This window comes from Hermetia illucens, chromosome 4 (genome assembly GCF_905115235.1).
Source record: "Hermetia illucens chromosome 4, iHerIll2.2.curated.20191125, whole genome shotgun sequence".
NCBI lineage: Eukaryota > Metazoa > Arthropoda > Insecta > Diptera > Stratiomyidae > Hermetia > Hermetia illucens.
The window spans coordinates 107,288,358-107,310,578 of NC_051852.1; the positions used below are offsets into that span (position 1 = coordinate 107,288,358).

The 22,221-nt window shown below is 40.6% G+C and overlaps 2 protein-coding genes across 2 annotated transcripts; one reads left to right on the top strand and one right to left on the bottom strand.

Annotated features, from left to right (window-relative positions):
- Positions 1–703: 703 nt before the first annotated feature.
- On the bottom strand, positions 704–8,646 carry LOC119653654 (F-box only protein 42). Its single transcript, XM_038058475.1, has 3 exons — positions 8,333–8,646; positions 7,059–8,266; positions 704–1,449 (listed from the first exon to the last, which is right to left on the bottom strand). The coding sequence occupies exons 1-3, from the start codon at positions 8,451–8,453 to the stop codon at positions 1,024–1,026; spliced, it is 1,755 nt and encodes a 584-aa protein (XP_037914403.1). The 5' UTR covers positions 8,454–8,646; the 3' UTR covers positions 704–1,023.
- Positions 8,647–8,844: 198 nt separating this feature from the next.
- On the top strand, positions 8,845–20,321 carry LOC119653655 (mitoguardin). The gene is made up of 4 exons (XM_038058476.1): positions 8,845–9,465; positions 18,008–18,835; positions 18,904–19,212; positions 19,271–20,321. The coding sequence occupies exons 1-4, from the start codon at positions 9,385–9,387 to the stop codon at positions 19,577–19,579; spliced, it is 1,527 nt and encodes a 508-aa protein (XP_037914404.1). The 5' UTR covers positions 8,845–9,384; the 3' UTR covers positions 19,580–20,321.
- The last annotated feature ends 1,900 nt before the right edge of the window (positions 20,322–22,221 follow it).

Consider the following 22,221-nt stretch of genomic DNA (forward strand, 5'->3'; position numbering starts at 1 on the left):
GCAGCGCAAATACGAACATATCTGATTGATCTGATACGTGGTGAATGAGTCGTCGAAGGAGTTACCAAAAAAGATTTGACAAAAGTTTGCAAAAGTCGTAGGGCTGGGCCAATTGTGGACTCGTTGGAATTGAAATTTATAAAAATTCTACATTTGTTGTTTTCTGTGTCCATAGCTTTAAAATTATTGTTTAGGGTAGTGAGAGATGCTAAGTCCACATCCGCTTGATGTTGGACCGGACCAAATGGAGAGCCACTTACTCTCACGTATCTTGGCCCACGGATTCCTCGTTTGGGGCATGGCACCCAAGCATTCAAAAACAGGGACTAATGGTTTCGTCCAGAGTAGAGGCAACTCATCAGATGCTGCCTCACTTCTGCCCTGGGAGCACGTGAGAGTAAGTTGCTCTCCATTTGGTCCGGTCCAACATCAAATGGATGTGGACTTAGGATCCTATCCTAAACAATAATTTAGCGTGTTTTTGCGAATATATAAAGGAGCGTTCATCGCCTGTTGCCGCTTGCGGTCACGCTGCTCCCAGGGCAAAGGTGAGGCAGCGTCTGATGAGTTGCCTCTGGCCTGGATGAAACCGTTAGTCCCCGTTATTGATTTAAAACTTTCAACTGAGCATTTTTGATTTCCTAAAGAGCAGTTGAGGTGATATTTTTGATGATTTTAGTTTTGTAGAAGAAATCACAAGTCATTTGCATTAAATAGAGATCAACGACCTTTTCGATTTATTTAAACACAAAATTTTTATCTTAAGCGTATTCGGAACAAAATAACCATCCAGACTTCATGAAGTCGCTTTCTGCATAGCATCTCTTTCGAAATTAGCTTGAAACTTCCTAGAACTATTGGTATCAGGTTCGCAAACTAGATCCAAAACATTGTTTCATTGAAAATAAAATCTATATTAGTTAGTAATTAACCAGAAATTAAAAAAAAAAACGCCGGAAAACGAATTCCTACTTCTTAGGCTAATAATTCGCACGTTTGTCTATTTTTGCATAAGTCAGCGTATTAAATAATAGTGCGCGGGGCAGTCAAAAAGTGGACAGCATTCGATACTTGTGGTACCATCTCAGTTAACGATTCTTTATTTACACCGCCAAACATAATAAGCTCGCCATTGCCTGCAACTATTGACGAAAGAATCAGACGCTCCGGGGCGCCTGCAACAATTCCATAATTTTTATATTCTATCCATTCAATGCAGCAGTCTCCCGATAAAACATTTGAAATGTCGCATACAAACATGGCTAGACAATTCCGTTTGGCACGTTTACGTGTCGGCTCCTCAGTTTTTTGTTCGCCATTATTCCGTCGTAGATTTCGTAGAGCATTCATTTTTTCCTCCATGCGACGGACACGTTCTTGTTGGCGTTCGCGTGATGAAGCGTTTTGTGCGTTATCCGGAACATTGAAAGCGGCCATGCGAAAACGATCCTGAAAAAATGGAAATTGCTTGAGAAAATGAACTGTAACACAAGTTTTAGTGATCAACTAATCACAAAAAGGAATGCAACTGTATAAAATATAAACAGATGCTCCAAAGAAAACTTAAATATGAGTTCATTTGAGAACTCAACATTGGTTTTTAGAAAAATGATTTTGAAATCAATCACTTGCATAGTCTAATACCTTATCCACAAGGGATGAAATAATACAACACAGGGCAGAGTACTTGAGACCAGAGAAAGAACTACATTCAGACTAATTTTAACAAAAAAGATATATTTTACCAAACTTATTTCTCTCCCATTATTAACACAGATGTACAAAAGGTCTTTTATCATTTGGGCTAAGGCGAAAAGGATCGATGTAAATTGTAGCTCAAGGTTGTTAGTATTATGTGTCTTAATATTCATTTCTGGAATAACTTCTTACTACTTCTGCAACTGTCATAAGAAAAGGATGCTCCTTCTCGGTTAATTAACGAAGTACTTATAAAATATCTTATTAAACTGCATTTTATTAGACAAATCATCCACTTCTTGATACAGAATGCGTCACTTCTTGATTTTCTCCCTCCCTAGGCGATTAAATTTCTTTCGATCAAATATCCAGCGGACTAGTCCGATTTTCGTGCGAATAGATCAAACCTCTGGCAGGGTACCAATTAAGTCCCATATGACTCGACATGGGCAAGCACCCAGGATCATGCATGGTACCCTCATTTGTAAGACAGAGGAACCCGAAAGAGACGCATCGATATCTGTCCTCTACCAGAAATTCGATAGTGTGGTCCCAAAAGCTGCGACATCGTACGTGAACGCTTTATTTGGGTAATCCATGCGCTCAATATGAATTTGGCATTGCCATCTCTGAGGGCTTCGATGACGCCATTAATGTAGTTTGGCGATTGGATGAATAAAGTAAGGATAAAATGTCTATATTCTGACAAAAATCGTGAGAACTAGAGGTAATCACCAATATTTTGTATAATGAAACCACAAGTAAAAAAACACACGGTTAAGAAAAGACTGTCGAGTTTAATTTAACAAGTGGAGTTAAGCAGCTTTTTTGTGTAATCTAAAATCAAACAATTAGCTACTCCGACTCAATAGTTTCCTGCGATATTAACGCTTTTCCACAAGTTTGGAAAAGTTATATCTTCGAAAGAATGGCGACCTTTGCAATTGGAAAAATATCCACTTATAAAAAATGATAGGTGGTTTCCGAAAATGGTATCAAATGTGGGATTAAATGATTGAGAGAGTGGAAATTTTATGTTTTTTTTTTTTGAAAGGTCAAGCTTTTTGACACTGTTCACGGAAAATGCTATAACTCTGTAAAGCTAAAAGATAGCGTGCCCATCCCATGGACCAACTTTCCTCAAACAAGAAATATATCCATCATTAACATTTGTACCATCATAAATGGAACACCGTGTATACTCATAAGACACCGGTATTTTCTCACCACCACTGACTGCAATGCCCGTTCCCTATGAGTCCGCACCTCAACATTGGCTTTTCATAGCTGTGCTGTGAATAAGTTCCCCATATACGATGGCCGACCGTTATTAATGCTGAAACCACGATCCGAAAAGCGGTCTATGCAACCCTTGGGGTCCCTAAGCGGTTCATCAAACCAATTGTTGAAAATGTAGATACATTTGTGGAAATCATTTATTTCGACCGTCAAGTAAGCACTATTTTCAAAAGCTAAATATTGCACGAAAACCGTTTAGGATCATTTGAATAAGACTGAATTCAAAAAGAAACTCGACGTATGGATGCCTCACAAGTTAACGTTAAGACCTTATGAACCGAATTGGCATCTGCGAATAGTCATTGAATCCTGATAAAATTCACTTACCAGAACGTTAAGCATCAACGATCGTGTTCGAATCGCAGCGAGCTGGCGAAAATGGTAATTAAGCCGAAATTGAGGGATAGGAAGGTTTGGTGGGGTTGGCAAGGAATCATCCACTACGAGTTGCTCCTCTATGCCGAAACTCTCCATTCGCACCAAAAGGAAGAAATGGCCTAGAAGGAGTCAGCTTTAGTCAATAGGAAAGGAATTGCGCTTCATCGGGACAACGGCAGATTCTACACATGGATAGTAACAGGCCAGAAACTCCGGGAGTTTGGTTGGGAGTCCCCTCTACATCAGCCTTATAGTCCCACCCTAGCAACAAGTGATCGCCACCTGCTCCTGTCCATGGCGAACGATTTTAGTGGTGTTAAATTGGCATCAAGAGAAGCTTGTGAGAAGAAGCGCCGTTATCATAAGTTTTTCGGTGATAAAACCTGCCAATTGGCAAATTTACAAAAATGCCAACCAGAAAACCAAGAAAGCGCTTGTCTTATTCGAGGCGACCGTTGTAAAGATCTTTATGACGAACTAAATTCTCATAAAGCCGATTATCGACGCACACAGGACATTTCTCTGAATACTTCTGCTACATCAATGTCAAGAGCGGTATTTTGCTCACCGAAGGACGAGATTCGACGGACAGATGTCGAGAATACGTTGAAGAGATTTCAATTGGAGAATTTGCCCATCCCCTGCTTCCATATATACTGTTGATATTTGGAGTAAATCCATCTATCAGCGCCACAGAAGTCGAGAGAACAATCAAACGAATGAAATCGAGGAAAACAAGAGGACCTGATGACATCACAACTGAGCTCAGACTCACTGCTCTGCCTCAGTGAGTTCTTTAATCGGGTTATTGAAAAGGATACGTCTGAATGGCACGGAAGCACAGCCGAGAGTCCAGTTCAAATTACCATTCTATCCGATTGTGGTCCCATACCATCGAGACTTTTGAACGAATTCTTGACAAAATCAACTCCAATAAAACAGGTACTATCACTGTCAGTGATAGTTTCGTCACAGAATATAAAGTCATCCCAAAATTTTTTTTTGATGCAGAAAAGTGTTCTTTTTTAGCTAACTAGTGAGAAATATCAACACTACACGTCTTTAATTTTACGAGAATTGTCTGTCTAGTTACAAAAAACATCTCTAACAGTTCTTGAATACTCTTTCAAATACTGCGGTTATAATAAACCAACTGCGTCACATCAAACGAAATACTTTTGCCAGCCATTTTAAGTTTATTGCAAAACGGACACAACTACGGCACTTGTTTTGCTTATCACAACTAATATCGTGGTAATCTACAACAAAAACGTATGCAGGGAATATGATTCATCGAATTGATAATGGTAAAGTAAAACGCCAGGCGTAAAAAGGGTAAGTTTGATTTAACATGCAACATGTAAAAACCTCTTTTTTGACAAGTAAATTTTTGGAACTTTCATAGTTTCGTTGCTGCTTTCACTTTAGTTTTTTTAATGGATTTGTTTTCATATATTAGTTAGTTATAAAATACTTTAAATAATAATAATAAATTTAAAAAATCGTACGGAAGCATTATTTGTGACATATAAAATAATTTGGTTCATTTTCTTCACTTTCACTTTCTTGAAAAAGTGTATGTATAAGTGGAAATAGCAAATGGGCAGAAATTGCGTATCATCATCATCAACGGCGCAACAACCGGTATCCGGTCTAGGCCTGCCTTAATAAGGAACTCCAGACATCCCGGTTTCCCGCCGAGGTCCACCAATTCGATATCCCTAAAAGCTGTCTGACGTCCTGACCTATGCCATCGCTCCATTTAGGCAGGGTCTGCCTCGTCTTCTTTTTCTACCATAGATATTGTCCTTATAGACTTCCCGGGTGGGATCATCCTCATCCATACGGATTAAGTGACCCGCCCACCGTAACCTATTCAGCCGGATTTTATCCACAACCGGACGGTCATGGTATCGCTCATAGATTTCGTCATTGTGTAGGCTACCGAATCGTCCATCCTCATGTAGGGGGCCAAAAATTCTTCAGAGGATTCTTCTCTCGAACGCGGCCAAGAGTTCGCAATTTTTCTTGCTAAGAACCCAAGTCGCCGAGGAATACATGAGGACTTGCAAGATCATTGTCTTGTACAGTAAGAGCTTTGACCCTATGGTGAGGTGTTTCGAGCGATGGCTGACAACAACCGTGCGCGGATTTCATCATCGTAGCTGTTAACGGTTGTGATTTTCGACCCTAGATAAGAGAAATTGTCAACGGCCTCAAAGTTGTATTCTCCTCTCGCGCCTTTCACCGCCTGCTCGATCTGGATGAAGGCAGTTTGTACGTCTCGGGTGGTTCTTCCCATGATGTCGATATCGTCAGCATAGGCCAGTAGTTGGGTGGACTTGAAGAGGATCACACCTCTTGCATTTACCTCAGCATCACGGATCACTTTCTCGAGGGCCAGGTTAAAGAGGACGCATGATAGGGCATCCGCTTGTTGTAGACCGTTGTTGATGTCGAATGGTCTTGAGAGTGATCCTGCTGCTTTTATCTGGCCTCGCACATTGGTCAGGGTCAGCCTAGTCAGTCTTATTAATTTCGTCGGGATAAATTGCTTATGCTGTAAGGAATAGCACGGCTTGAATTATCATCTTCGAAAGGTAAGGATGTTGAATCTTTCACCTGTTCAGTTGCAACAACCAACCAACAACCATACTGTTGACCCTTTTACCCTTCCTGATCAATACAATAATGAAGGAACTACAATGAAGCTACAACTCGTCGCACTCACCGGTTCGCCTCAATTTTTCATAATCAGCCAGGTATTGTGACGTCTTTGTGCGATGGGGCTGCCAATTTTATCTTCATCAAACATAAAAGAATTTGCCATGACAGTCCAGTGGTCACTAACAGGTTTTCCATTGGTGGACGATAGTCGGATAGCTGATGAAACCCGAGCTGAATGTGGAGGCGACTTTCAGATGATAGTTCCTTTACGCCGATGTCAACACCCCCTTTGAATACATCTCTTAAACCCCCGTAACCCCTTTCAGAATACATCTCTTAAACCTAATCCTCGAACAATGTCCCACAAATGATGATGCGATGAAAGTTGCAGAAATATAAAAAACCTTTACTGTTATTGTCACGATCAACGAAATCATGTCTCCGCATAATATGCCCGAGCAAGAAATTATCAGATTCCAGCTTGGCTTCAAATCACCTATCACGATCACAACGCATAGGTACCCTCCCCTAATCTAATAATAACCTCAAAGTGAAGATCCTGCCAGAAACCGTAGTTTACAGATTGCAAGTCTACAAATTTCTTCCCTTTTAGTGGCTTTTTAGGACAAGAGAGAATGTTTTAAGTGAATTCCCCAACTACAGCGTGATAACCAGTGTTACATCGGCGCCCAAGTAGCTACAATCACACCGGAAGTGAGGACATTTGAGATATGAGATGCCCCGAGATTGCTTGACAGCAACTACCTAAAATCCGCTCAACATCAAGTGAAAGAAGTGACAATCCAAGCCTATTTATCTTGATTAGATCCTGTTACCCAACGGAAAATTAGCAAATCATTTTTCAAGTGAGATGCTCTCCAAACAGTGATTGTATATGTCAACGTTTTACGTCAAATTCATTCAAAACTCCAAAATTATATAACGAGTGTAGTATAAATAACCTCATAATTAATTGACAATCGAAAAAAATGAAATATCTGATACGATTCACTTACCTCATGCCTTTCATCAAATCGCTTCGGCATTTTCGGATCACTTTCTCGATACCTCAATGCCAGATTCCGTTGCAGTCGGTTTATAGCCTCGTCCTCAATGTTTGCGTTATTCTGATTATCATTTGGTACATTCGCATTTCGTTGATTATTATTTACAAGATTGTTGTGCCTATTCACCAAATCATTGCCGTTGCCCGCTTGTCGGTTTGGTGCATCTCGAGCATTTACGTTCAATTCCTGGCGGGGATTTCTCAGCCCGTCCTCGTTTTGCACCCGATTCCGGTTCCATGGAGCGTTGTCATCCCGCAACAACGGTGCTTCATGCCGCACACGATTCGACACTTGAGGCATTTGCTGCTTAAGAATCTGGAAGTCTAGCGGACGGCTTGGTGTCGGGCCTAAAACTACAAGCTTTGAACCAACCCGACAGGCAGGATTACACCACATGTGAGTCGCAGCCCATTTCCGGTTTTTGATCGGAACATTTCGCCATTGCCACACCTCGTTCTTCATATTCAGAAGCCAAGCGTCACTGAACATATTATTCGGACCGCCACAGCCACCGATCACCAAAATGTGGTCGTCATCTAGCACGATTTGGAATTGCGCATAACGCGCTGGAGGCTTCACCCCAGCCACCTCGGGCTGATACCATACCAGCGTGTCTAAATTCAAGCACCAAATATCGTTCGAATTGGAATTGACTTCGTTGTTTAACTGGTACCCCCCGAAAACAACCATTTTATTGCCTTGAATCGTGGCCGAGTGTCCCGCCATCGGGGGTGGGCCACAAGCAGGTGTGTGAACCGTCCACCGATTGTCTTTTATACTGTACATGTGAAGTTCGTCGAAAAGACGCCATGGCTGATACGGAGGATAGAGCGATGGGTACCGCCATCCTCCAAAGAGAATTAATTGGTCGCCGTAGCAGACCATCGTCGCGGATGCTTTCGGGGACGGGTAGTTGCCCATCGACAGTGGACGAACCCATTTGCGTTCCGACAAATCAAACCGCCACAAGTCGTTGAAAGTTGTGTCGGCCGACGATCCACCGCCGAAAATGTACATCGAATTCTCATGGACGACAGCCGAATGTGAAAAGCGCCCAGCAATCATAGGCACCATGTCTACGGGGTGCAATGATCTCCAGCAAAGATGAAAATCCACTAGACCTCTGTTGAGATTCATCTTCGCACGCCGACGAACATCTGAAAATCGGCGGACAAGATGCACATTAGACAAACAGTTGAATTAAATTGAAAATCCACATTTACTTCTCACTATAGCTCGCCATCGCTTGCACACAATTTCACATTTCTCGAGATCTCGATATGGCGGAAGGTAGCTTAAAATGAATTCTAGAACTTCGTCCGGCAGCGCGTTTATATCGACCATTTCACCTATTTCACGCAGTGTTGAATCGATAGAAAAATTAAGCAGAAACTACCTAGGAAATCATTATGGACTGATTTAGGTATTTAAATGTCAAAAGTTCCAGTCTACGGTTGACATTTGGGAAGAAAGTGTTTTGAATGGTTTGACAGCTGCCATCAGGACAGGTGTAAACAGTTGTGACGATTGTGGAGAAAATAAATAACGCATTAACAAATGGCTGAATGAAAAAAGACAAACTCTTGCATTTTGATATTCCCTCAAATGTAATGTATGGTGGGCGAAAAGATCTTTCACCTTTTCCCTGCACAACAGCTGATGGATAGTCGACAACAGATCTAACGCTTATTTCGAATCCTTATCAATTTTACGAACGCAGCCCACAGACTGTTAGCAAAGTCTCCACACGTCAATTTCACTTTGAACAATATATTGGAATTTCACGTGAGGAACGGAGTGGATTCCACGGTGGTTGATATCGGGCGGCACTGAAAGTAAAAAGACTTGTGATATAAATAACATTGTGATTTGTTCCTGGGTGTATCCCTTTTATCTAGTGCATACACCGATAGAATTCCGTACTGCATTAAATGCAATTCAAGATTGAAAAATCAACAAAACTTTCACCAACCTTCCCTACCAATAAATATTTGTCTAGTAAATTTACGACATTCCAATGTTTCGTGTCTTTGATTGTGATGTTGAGTGAAGATGCTCTGGATGTTTGAACGAGAAAGATTTTGTAGAGGTCCTTGTTCAAATTTTCTAGGACGTGCGTTATGACATAACCATTGAAGCGGGTGGTTTGTGAGAATATTGAAAGAAATTGTGGATTTCCAAAGGGCCTAATTCAAAGCGTTGAATCTTCTTGACTGGTGGTAAAGTCGCGCACTGGCGAGCGCGCTAAATCTACGACCAGTCGGTTACGGACGTAATGAGTTTCTTCAGATCACTTGTGCCGGGCGGATTATCTGACAGCCGACTGATGTCGTTCCGATTGTCAACATCACAAAAGGTAAGCAAAGTTCATTTTAAGTGTAAATTACATGCTACTATCTAATTACATGACACCTACCTTCTCTCAGGTATGGAGAGATGTTAGCAGGTTCAAAATCCAGATTTGTTGAAATTAGTAGGTTAAAATGCGAAGTATTGCAGCCGAATACATTCATTACAATTAAAGTTTGCATATAATCTGTATAGGTCGTCAAAATATTGGACTTTATATGAAGGTTCATCTCATTTATTCATGCGATTATTTTTGCATGAAGCTGGTCCCGGATAGTTGTGGATTTGATCCATGGACTCAACCGTTTGTCTTGCCTTTTGTGGATTTAAAACGCGCCCAATTTATATGAACAAAACGGTACAACACCTGGGAAGTTATTAAATATCCATTTCGTTCAAGACTTTCTATTCCGTATTTTAGTTATCTAAATTTTTTCTGATGTTTACTTTATATCTGTATAATAATTTTAGGCACTAGTGGCGTGTCCACAACAGCGATGCGAAATCGTTCGCGGTTACCTGAAATGCGCTTCAGTTCCGTCCACGACTTCCCGGGACTTGCACTCCTCTTCTACTGTTCTACGCAAAGTGCCTTGGGAGCGACCCACCCGTCGGCCATTTTGGGAGAGTGCGTAGTCCGTAATGCAATTGTCGCCTCTCCTTAATTTGTGACCTATCCATTGCCACTTCCTCCTTCCAATCTTAATGCATACAAGTACCAGGCCTGTGTGCCGATCAGTTCTTCGTTTGTAATAATATCAGCCCAGCGTACTCCGATAATACGACGCGAACAGGTATTGACGAAAGCTTGAAACTCCCATATAGCAACACAGACAGAACACGTGCAAAGAATAGTCTAAATTTGATCTTGGTGTTGAGATAACTGTATTTGCAGATTTTAGACAGGGCGGGGAAAGCTGATCTAACGCTGTTAATGTGTCGGGGCAGCATCCAGTTCGGCGCCACAGTCGGCAGAAACCAGGATACCTAGATATACAAACGACGCCTTCGATGCTGTGTCCATTAATGCAGATAGGGGTAGTGCGAGACTGAGAACCTTGATTTTGTAGACCTACATCCCCGTCCATTCCTATTTGCCTCTCTTTCTAAATTCAGAGCTATTTAGCCAAGGTCCGAGGGGAGAGCACCGGCGGACTTCGCTTTGAATCTCAAAATCCTCCGAGATTTTACAATCTTTCCCGAAATCGATGTAGAGCAGGTACAGCGAAGACCTAAACTTCCCGCACTGTTCAGCAAAGAGCCACATGGTGTCGATGTGGTCAATGCAGGAATATCCGGAACGGAAACCAGCCTGCTCTCTGTCGATCAAGCTTTCGAGATGTTCTTTGATGCGCTCCCGGAGTATTTTATCCATTATCTTTGCGACCTGGTAGCAGGATATTAATTTGTATAAACTTTTCCTTGCAAATGATTTTGCTTTTACTTTATGTTCACATCAATTTGTTATTGTTATAGTCTTGTAGGACATTTTGTGTAATTTTTATTAAGCCATATTTATGGAGTTATTCACAAACAATTGTTCTTAATCTGAATTTATGGTTCCTACAGTGAAGATGTCTCATAAATCGGGATAGTTTGCGGACTTAATACTGAAACGCAGACTGTTATCAATGTTCTGTATAGTGAATGCAAATATAAGATTGTGCTCCAACTTAAACTATCGAAGATTTGTGTTCATCGTATGAATGATGATATAAGGAAACCGCTAGTTTCAAGGTTCCGCAGCAGAAAGCTGCCACTTCTAGTGAGGATAAATTTATTGTTGCTACCAGTAGTCGGAATAGGCGCCTAACAGCTCCAGAAATTCAGGTTGAACTCAGCACTTAGGTCGAAACCCTTTTCGATGGCTTCAGTCAAAAGAAGATTGCGGGACGCTAACTCCTTTGGTCGCGTTGCTGTCCGAAAACATCTATTTAAGCCACAAAACAAGAATCATCGAGAATAGGTAGAAGATTTGAAAAAGGTTTTTTTTTGAGTGACGAATCGATATTTAAATTATTTTGCTCAAGAGGGAGAATTTTCGTTCGTCGTAGCGCCCAAGAAGAGATGATGCTAGATCTGTGTGGTCCTAACCGTCAAAAGTGATGATGCCCCTATTTTGGTTTAGTCCTGTTTCTATGTTCATAGAACTGGAGATTATATATGCATTGAAGGAATTATGAAAAACGAGCTGTAGGAGACGATTGTTATTCCTTCCAAATTTAATTTAATCAGTAATGGATTCATTTTTCAAAGTGATAGATCAGCATAACTCAAAATTAAATAAATTGATAACTTATATACTTACATTCGTGAAATAAATAATTCGATGAACATTTTTTTTATGATTTTTCTGCATTTAATTTCTAAACTAGTGTATCAAAATTATAATCGAATCTTGTCATCATACACTTTAATTATATTGAGTTTTATTTAATTTCCTTACCTTTTTAAGGTTTTGTGTTAAACAACGTTTTTTAACGCTTTTGTTTGCCGATTCCTTGTATGATAGTTTCAATTTTAACAAAAAAAAAAAAAAAGAGTAGCTTTCCGACTGCAATTAATTTAATTATTGCGTATATACAGGGATAACAAAAAGTATATGTGTTTGAGGTTGGGGAGAAGCATTGCCGTTAGTGGATGTGATGCTCCATCCGAGATTTTATTTCCCTCTATCCCAGAGTAGATTGTATTGAATTCCAGAAGGATTTTCGAGATGATCCGGGCCTGGTTATCGTTGCAGATTGCGATGCCTCTGCCCTTCAACCGCCGCCACCAATTGTCAATCACCCAAGTTGCTGCCCTTAGGATTGCATATGCTTCAGCCTTCCTACTGTCCCAACAGAAATGCCCACTTCTAGTTTTTACTTGGGAGGTAGACTCCGGCTCCAGGATCCCATTTTGTTGTTGAGTCATCAGTGTAGAAAACATTCGTATATCATAGCTTGCATTCTTTGTTTTCTCTTCGTTCCCGGATAACTTCATATCTTCTACCAAACAGATATATGGGTATCCGAGAATAGGGAGACATTGTAAGAATTGGAATCAACTTCCCCCTTCCGTTGTTTCCCTATAGGTCTAACCCAATTAATCTATGAGTTCCTCTCATTGTAGTGCTTTAAATATTTATATCCAAGCATCTAGAGCTGTAACAGTAATATGTACTGTACGAACTAGTTTACAGTGAAAACTTTTTTGTTTCATCTTATTCCGCTACACTACGGATGTATATGCGAACATTGGCCTAATGATAGCAACGTATATTCATGCCACATGCGGCTAAGCCCAGATGCCGAGGCAAAGTCCCTATGCACGGGCCATAGGCTGTGAGAGTAATTAAGTAAGTTAAGTAATACATTTCATTAGATTAATATTTGGTACGATGTCCTTTCATTTCTTATCATTCATTTATTCGCCTTAGGAAACTATTGTCGAGTCTAAAAATATGATCTTTGCCAATTTGGTCCTACTCACTTCGAACCAGCTCAATTAGCGATTGAAGATTGGTTAGCGTAGGTTCTTTGAGTGCTGCTTCCTTCAATATTGCCGGTAGATTTTCGTTGGGATTAAAATCGGATGAATTGCGTGACCAATTCGCCCAAACCATTGGGATGTACTTTCCGCCTTCGCTATACTGGCTTTGGCGGTGTGACAGTGAGCTCTTATTTTGCTTAAGAATAGGAGCTGTTCCTTTTGGATGTTACTGCCGATGTTGAGGCACTTCCCGTAGTTCGGCCACATTTTGTTTCAGCAGTGCTCGCCATTATCCATACAGTTTTCGTCAATGATGGTCAGCTCGGATTTTTCATATAAATTTATCTCTTCGGCCACTGTTAAGCCCTTGTATAGGTCGTTGAACCGGCTGTATCGTTTCGGGATTCGGTGATATCACTCGCATTTTTGCCGATTTAGTTTTGGAAAAAACTCGTTATTTGTTGCTCGTCGCATTTTCTAGGCTGAAACCTTCGTCGACTAACCACTTACAAAATGTTTTCCTGTCTTCAATGTTCTTTCCGTTTCCAACCGGCTTCGCTTCTCCACGGTGAAGTGTGTTGAGCACTTCATTCAAGACCGTAACGGTACACTACAGAATTACAGTACCCTATAGGAGGCAATGTGTTTAGCATTGCGTTCGCCCGAGATTTTGACACTGATTTGACTCACAGCTGAGTCGACTGGTATCCGACGTCAAATTACGATACAATTGCCACCAGTGGGATTCGACAACATATATCATGTAAAATTTAGCTTAAATCCCGCCGAAGTTTAACTTGTTTGCACTGAGGAAGGGAACAAGTGGTTCCCGAAATATCGGTATTTGCAAATACCCACACCAACGAAAAAGAAACAACAAGTTTTTATTACTTCAATCAACCTTTCCTTTTCGAGACTATTTGCCAATTTTGGAGATCCGGAGGCAATATGACTTCCCACACAGATAAAACACTTTCAGTTTGACGATTTCTCCCCGCTTGAGCGGGAAGTGTAACTTCTTTGTGCATCTTTTTCTTTCCGACCGGGAGACATTACCATATACCTATTTTCGAGAAACTGGTCCACCTCATCAGTTGTAACCGGAACTTTGGGATTTCGTAATGCCGTGTCAAACTCCCTACGGGTCAAAACATCTATCTTTCACGTCAAAATAAAAGGGATAAATGACACCCCTTTAGCAGCGTTATATCCTGCCTTGAGGGGCCGTCCCTAATCTTCTGGAATCTTTCCGCGAGATTTAAAGAAGGTCAACAAGTGCCTAGATTTCCCTCTCTATCAAAGCTCGTCGATCAGATACTTGGTCTTTCTATAATTGAAGATATTCCTATTAAGGCACCTTCTAGTTCTCGTAGAAGATTGTCGATCGAAATTTCGTCGGCAACCAACCTGGCATAGACTCAACTCTCTGGCCTTTATTTATTTTCCCGGAAGTACACCTGATCTGCGGGAACTTTAAAGCTCAAGGAATTCAGCGTAGGTCTACTGAATCTCCTGCCATGCACCCTCAAATTTTTCAAAACTCCGCTTTTCTAGTCTCAACTTACTAAGATTTTTCGTATTTCTTCCATTTTAACCACCCTTTTTTTGCTGGGTGTCATTATCCCTTGGAAATCCATTTGAAGAAATAACACAAGATGATCGTCGATCAAACTTTCCTCGGGAACCGAATTGAATTGAAAAAATAACACATGCTAAAGCTAGAATCCAAATCCAAATTGAAAAGTACAACACACCAGCAGGCTAAACCGCTGTTACTACTAAACTTCGAAAAAGTGCAACAGCCTATATGCAGCACTAACGCACAAATCAAAGGAGGCTGCACCGCTGTTGCTACAAAACTTTCGAAAAAAAGCAACGGCCTAAATGCAGCACTAACGTAACGCAATCAAATGAGGCTGCATCGCTACCAAACTTTGAAAAAGTGTATCGGCCGATATGCAGCACTAATGCAACCCAAAACAATTTCTAATATCCACAAACACAATTTTATAAACACTTTTATTTTAACTGCACTGCATATAGCAATCGAAAATAAAGTTTTACCAATGGCGCAGTAGAAATAAAAAGAAAATTTCACTTACCCAAATGCACTTGTTTAGAAATCCGGACCTAATCCGGCTCGACGGACCAAAAAAGGGTTCGAATAAACAATAACAAACCTTTGACAATTGATAACACTGGAAATTCTTTTCTTGAATTTACTTTATTATATAATAAATATTGGAATGATTTTATTGACAAATTTAAAGCCGTCCGCTGGTGCTGCGGCGAACCATCCGACTTCCATTTATTTAGAAGCCCATCATCGGTCCCCCAATTACCCATGTGTGTTGTACATCGCTTAACTATTGCTTTCGCGTTGCCTCCAATAAATTCAATGAAAGAAACTATAGTGAATATCGAAGCAGGAATAAAATGGTTGAGCAACAACACCAAAGACGAAATTATAACAGGCATAAGAAGAATTATCAAAAAGTTGACATACATGCAAAAGCATGGTATTAAATGAAAGGTCTCGATTTTCAAAGCTGTCCACAGTTTTGACATTTAATGCACAAGGGGTAATGTGAAGGCAGAAAAGTGCTCGCTTCTTTCACGGATCCATTCTTAGAATCTATCCAACCGAAACATCTGAAAAAAAATCACGAAGCTGAAACTGCCTAGGCTTCGAAATACCAATGTGAAATGTGAAAAATGTCAAGCCCGGGTTTAACATCTGCCAGTTTGCGACTAAAAACTCGGTTACCGTATTTCGCCATCACTTCTCAGATTATTACACTAGTATTCCTGCATGTAACAGTATTAATTGCATTCTTAGAGCCTTCGAGTAACAGTAGCTGCTTTTCATGTATAACTCTTGTATGGGAGCATAGAGAAAACATTGGCACGAAAATAACTTCAACTTAATATTAGTGCTATGTTGAAACCCTCCAAGTACTCCAATAAAAGCAGAATAAAGGGTATCACAGATGGTGGGTACTCATGACAGCATGCAGCCCACACTCCTCATTGGACCTCAAATTCCTTCGAAATTTTACTGCAATGCAGAACTTGGTATTTTGTTATCAGTTCCTGTGGAAAGTAGCATCTTTTCATGACTAGAAGGAACAGTTCTGCATTGCGACCGTGCATTTCGCCGAATGTTACATGATCGAGCGAAGTGAAGGTAAGCGAGCATCAGATGACGATTCCTTTCGTAGTCAATGTTACTCCTTTTATTATGCACATAAAGTAGAATATTCTTCTTCGTTTTCAGTTCATTATGTCGAATAGTTCGATGTACTTTTGGATGTTTTCTTAGGTAAATACTTCTTCGAGATCATTTCTTCAATTTTTACTCCTATCCATTTTTAAGGTTTTGTGTAAACACAATGGGGTACCAAATTAAAGGTCTCGGTTAGCTGGTTCTAGTTTTGACGTTTGTTGGAAAGGTGAGGAGTGCGGGGTGTCGAAATTGACCATTTTTTAACGGGCCCATTCTCAGAAAATACACAACTGAAAAAATCAAGAGGCTGCCACTGTATGGTGCCTAGGCTCCGAAATACCCTCCATACCGATACCTGTTCAAATAAAGTTAATAATAGTACATTACTATAATTTTTAGTAATTGGCTGGAGAACCCCACTTAAGTCCATCCTAGAATTACCGAATTGTGCAGCAATATAAGCTACAGCGTATAGCAGGATCCTACCAAATTTGGTAAAAATCGCACTATTGCTAACAAAGTTATAATAAGTCAAAGCTGTCGCTTCTGTGCAAATTCAAGACTTTGAATATCAATAAGACTTGAAAGTGGATATTTTCACATAGCATATGCATATATTACGTGCTACATACTAACGGGACAAATGCACACTCAAATCACTCAACATTTCATACCTGAAGCGTCTAGCTTTCAGTTTCTCGACATGTTCTTACCTATTTTTCCGAATATATGCAGCTCGTATTACATAGAAAAGGTGACATTATCCTGACCAAAATCTAGCGGCCTATATCCATGCTTTTCTTCTTCTCCAAAATTTTTAAAGCGTACCTAAAAACTGTCTTTCGTTTCGTCTTTGCCTCTCGCAAACGTTATGCTATTCACTAAAAACCTCTCCCCCGACACTTGTTTATTATCTTGATGGTCAGCCTTTAACGATGGTTGCCTCTTACAAGGATCTAGGTGTGAACTTTTAGAGCAAACTCCGATATATCTTTCATTATGCCAATGTCTGGCTTTATCCTTCGTTTCTCCTATCAATTGATCCATTCTTCAGCTATCCTTTACTATTCGTTTGTCCGTAATATTTATGGCGTCTCTACAATCTTGACGATCCTTGACAGACGCATATATCCTTTTTAAAGTTTATAACTGCTTGATGGACAGCTATTTATCCTCCGAAATTCAATATCGTGCCACATCACATTTGAAATCTTAGTGTTTTTAATGTTCCATCCATGGAGCTCCTGTGCTATTTTGACTCCCCCTTGCCTACAATGTTACGTGATTATAATCGTTTGCAGCCTGATCCTTTGGCTTCATCCCTAGCAACTCACAAAAATAGTTATTGACTCATCGTATTTTTTTCTGTATTTTGCAAATATATACAATAAGTGATTGGAAAATTTTCCATTTATTGAAGATCAGATTAATATATAAATAAGATCACAAGAAAAAAATAGTATTGCAACTCTAAAAGACTTCGCTTTCGACTGGGAATTCTTTGGATATCTTACCTGCTATTAACGACCTTGGTTGGATTGTCGAAAGGATTTGCAGGTCGCTAGCCCAAAGATCTCACCAAAAGGAAAAAATATTTTAGGTGAATTCTTATACTCAGATTTACAGAGAAGCTGTTATCTTAGAGGTAGGCTTCATGAGCTGCCTGATCTGTCCGTTTTCAAGCACATTTCATAATATTTGGTTTTAATTATCTTCTATCGATCTTAAGGCCAGAGTCGCAGACTGAACTAGCGGAGAGCACATAATTAGAGAAAAAACTCCATGAATAAAGCTAGCGTTTTTACTTATAACTATGCGTCGCTAACGAGAAAATTTTTCTTATTTCCAGATTATAGTGGTGTCCGTAACAGCGGGCGTTGCGTTACTTGGAGTTCTGGCGCGCTACTTAAGGCGCCGTCGTACACCCCGGCCTTTTCGACGTCCACGCAAGTATGGAGGCGGACGTCGAACCCGAAATAGTGTCCGCAGTCCAAATGACTTGGCTTCTGTCGCGGGCTCGAAAGCTTCAGCCCGTTCGGGAAGTCCGGGCGGATCAATGGTAGCATTGTCAGATCGTCTATCCCTAGCATCCGGCTCCTTAGGTCCCGGAGTTGTGTCGACGCAACAGTTAACTGCTCAACAATTAGGCGTAATGGGAATGGAAGCTCTGGAAACAGTAATTAATCACTGGGAAGATGCACTGTCTGTACATTACTCACCTGGAGGTGTTTTATCTCTGACAACCGCTGAAGAATCTGAATTTTGTCGCGAAATTCAAAATCTTTTGGATATGGCGTATGCTTTGCAGGATCAAAGTGAACTTTTATTTCTCGACCAACGTTCGATTCTGTTCCGAGATGGAGAAAAGAATGCAGAAAATTCGAAAAAGGAGACAAGTAATCAACTCAGTCGGACAGCTTCCGATCCTAACTTTGATTCAGCTGAAAGTTTCGCATCTGCCTTGGATCAAGTTGCAGATTTACGTGAGTTTGAAGAATTTACTGAAGCTTTTGCTGAATTAGAACAGTATCCATTGTATCAGAGTGCGATTAAACACATGGAGGAGCAGCAGATTCCATGCCGGACCATACGAACAGAACAAGTTGGGTGTGCGTCCGATGTAGAATATTTAGCTAAACTACATTGCATTCGATTAGCTTTCCAATATATGTTTAAAGTGAGTATTCTTACTTCGTGTCCTTCGTTTAAATAATCGGGAACTTTAAAATGTTGCTCTCCACTCAGGATGCATCTGTTGGCCAATGGGTGGCAGACACAGGCAGGCAAATCCTTACAGATTTGTTGTGCCTTGGAGATAAGGACCCCAAAGACTTTTTAGTTGGTTATGAAGACATGATGGTGTTCCTGCAAGATCCCAGCAATTGGCCGATTATTGAACGAGAATTGGAACAGAGAAGTGTGAAAGCCATGACATTCTACGATGTTTGCATTGATTTCATCATTCTGGATTCATTTCGGGATTTGGACGCGCCTCCGGCTAGTGTGACGGCTGTTGTACAAAATCGGTTTTTATCTAATGGCTTCAAAGAAACTGTAAGGAAAAAGTACTACAAAATGTATCAATTATAACAAATTTCATTTTTCTTCTCAGGCCCTCACGACGGCGGTATGGTCTGTTCTCAAAGCAAAGCGGCGAATGCTGAAGTATCCAAATGGATTTATGTCGCATTTCTATATAATTTCTGAACAAATTTCACCTCTGATGGCATGGGGGTTTTTCGGACCTAATGAAAATCTGCGTGAGGTATGTCACTACTTTCGGGAGCAGACTTTAGGGTTTTTGAACGACATCTACAGTTTTCAAAAGTGTCGGTATACATCGGTTGAGGAATTGTCTGAGGACATTTTACAGCATATGAAATCGCATGTGAATAATATCGGCGTGAAATTTAGTCAATAGAGCACCACTATGAATTGAAGCGCTAAGCAATGTCGCTCTGTACATAGTGCCTGCAACTTGACACGCAGCCTAAGTTTGAATTCTTATTGCTGGTATTGACGACACTTACTTTCGCTGGAGAATAATTCATGATTAGACTGATAGTGTGCTATGGCTCAAGGGTTTGTTATTGATTTTATCGAAGTGTGTATGTGTGCGTGTGCGCGAATTATTGCGGCTCGGCAGAATAACGGCCAATTTCAGTCTTGAAGTTAGCAAACTATTTTCCAACTTTTCATTACCAAATAATAGAGGAGAGACTGCGTCTTTAGCCGAGTAGAGTTTCCTTTTTCAGAGATGTAGTAATACTAAATCCTACTATAAAAATGACATTCAATTGTGAGATATTCAAATTAGTCTCGATTTTATACTTATGATATGAAAATATGATTGTAGTTAGAAATTACAGTATCAAGTGGTGCCAGTAAGGTGTGAATATTGTAACGATTAATTGTCTGGTCTAATTTTAGATTGTCGCCAAGTTTACACAATTCGTCATGCCAATTTTAATTGCAAGAATAGTCAAAATGCTCGTTTGCTTTGTTATTGACATTACAAAGAGGTGTAGACATGCAATAGGTCTATATATTTGTTTGTTACTTGGAATAAGATTATATTTTTATCATCTTAAGTACAATGTTAAATTTGTTGGACGGTTATCTTATACTTTCTTAATAAAAATATTATGGTAAATAGTGTGTTAGTGCATTTCTTTGTTCTTTTGACATATTTTAGCGGTCAAGTTGATATTCTACAAACATTTCTAATAGTAAAAATAACAATTATCAGCCAGAGAGGTTACTTCTTCTAGAAATATCGGGAGTTAGCAGTCTATATGTGAAGATGTTTCGAAACCGAATCGGTTGTCATAGACACCACATTATTCGAGCATAGGGTCTTCCGCAAGAACAATTGACTTTCCACTGACCTGCAACGAAAATCCATCAGATGGAACGTATTGCGATCAGCAGATTTAGTAGTTCTCTTCTGAATGTGTGTAACAAATTAGTCACGAAGGGGACTATCGTCTAATGTTTCCTTAATTTCTCTTGCGCGTCGCTACTGCGATTGCCCGCAGGGAAGCCACCCCTCAAATTCAGCACGGGAGATCTTCAGAATCTGGCTGACGTCGAATAACAGGAAGCACATTCAAGTTTTCGGAATTGAATTAAGTAGTCCATATGTTTCAGCAAATGGGGATATTTTTTGCGCACAGCTAGATTTGAATACTTGGGGGACAGCGGGTATATTTTTTATGAGGAAACTAATCGGGTGATTACAACAACTGACCTTCTCACATCTCGATATAAGGACACTGCTCTTTCTTCGCAAAAAGAAGGCCACAAAAAATATGGAGCAGGTCTGGCTGTCTTCATTATACTTGCAGCAAATGGGAAGGAACATGTGGAGAATTGCAGGGAAACAAAGGATCATAAAGCTCCTAGATTAGATGGCATTCAACCACTAAGTTGTCAAGACTAGCCTCGACTAGTTTATCACTGTGAGAAGTGTTTAGTAAAAATAACTCCCACCGTGCAGTGAAAAAGTAAGAGGTTTGCTTTCGAAGCGGGAAAAGGTGCGGTATACGTCGAAAATCGCGTTCAATTCAACCAGTTATGGAGGATCGATTTTTGTCTAGGGCATACACTGTTACAGGAGAAGTTCCATAGGACTACTGTGGATACTTATAAATAGGGCGTATGTGTCTCGTTCACGGGATCTTTGGAGCAATGATTTCGCACAAGCATAAAGTCGGTAGGTAGATATTGTATTGGCCGCTCCAAGGAGCTCAATTAGCGCTGCAGTGCGCCGTTTCGATACCACAAACTCCTAAGACCATGATTGCTCTGGGAAGGGGAAGGGAAGCAGAGTCCAGCCGGCTCAGAATTTCAGACACAAGCCAGCTAGATTAGTCCCCAAAGAATTGATTACCTATTGTCCGCAGCCAAGCTGGCCAATTGCAAAGGAAATCCCTAAGAATTCTTCCCTCCTCTTCGCAAATTCGGCAGGATCGCATCTTGTTATAGGACAGGCGCAAATGATGACCCTACGTCATCTGAAAAAAAAAAACGTTGTTAAGTAGTGCAAGTAGACTCCGCCCTTCACAGATGTCAGCGAGATGCCAGACGCGCACACCAAGGGACTGTCAAAAACAGAGCCCCGCCTGGCCAGTCCTTCAGCCTGCCTTCTCCTCTATGGTCCTACGACTGGGAACCGCGAGGAGGCTGGTTTTGATCGTGCGTCCAGACTGTTGAACGCCTTTCTGCACTATCCCAGCATGCTAGACAATGACGCCACCGAGTACAAAGCCTTAATGAACGCTTGGCTATCGGTAAAAATGACTATTCCACGCGTGGTTCATACGCCAGCCATGAACTGGCTTACAATATCGTCAGTATCTCTGCTGGAAATACGCTGGCGAATCCTAGGAGAGCGTACGATTCAGCTACACTGTGTGTATCCGAGAAAACCCCCGCACCGAATCCGTACTTTTTTTGATCCGTCGTTGAAGAGTACTGTGTCATTATTACCCAGGTTATTACTCAGGTACTCATTCACAGTTCAGTCGACTGGTATCCGATGCCAAATTCCGATACAAATAC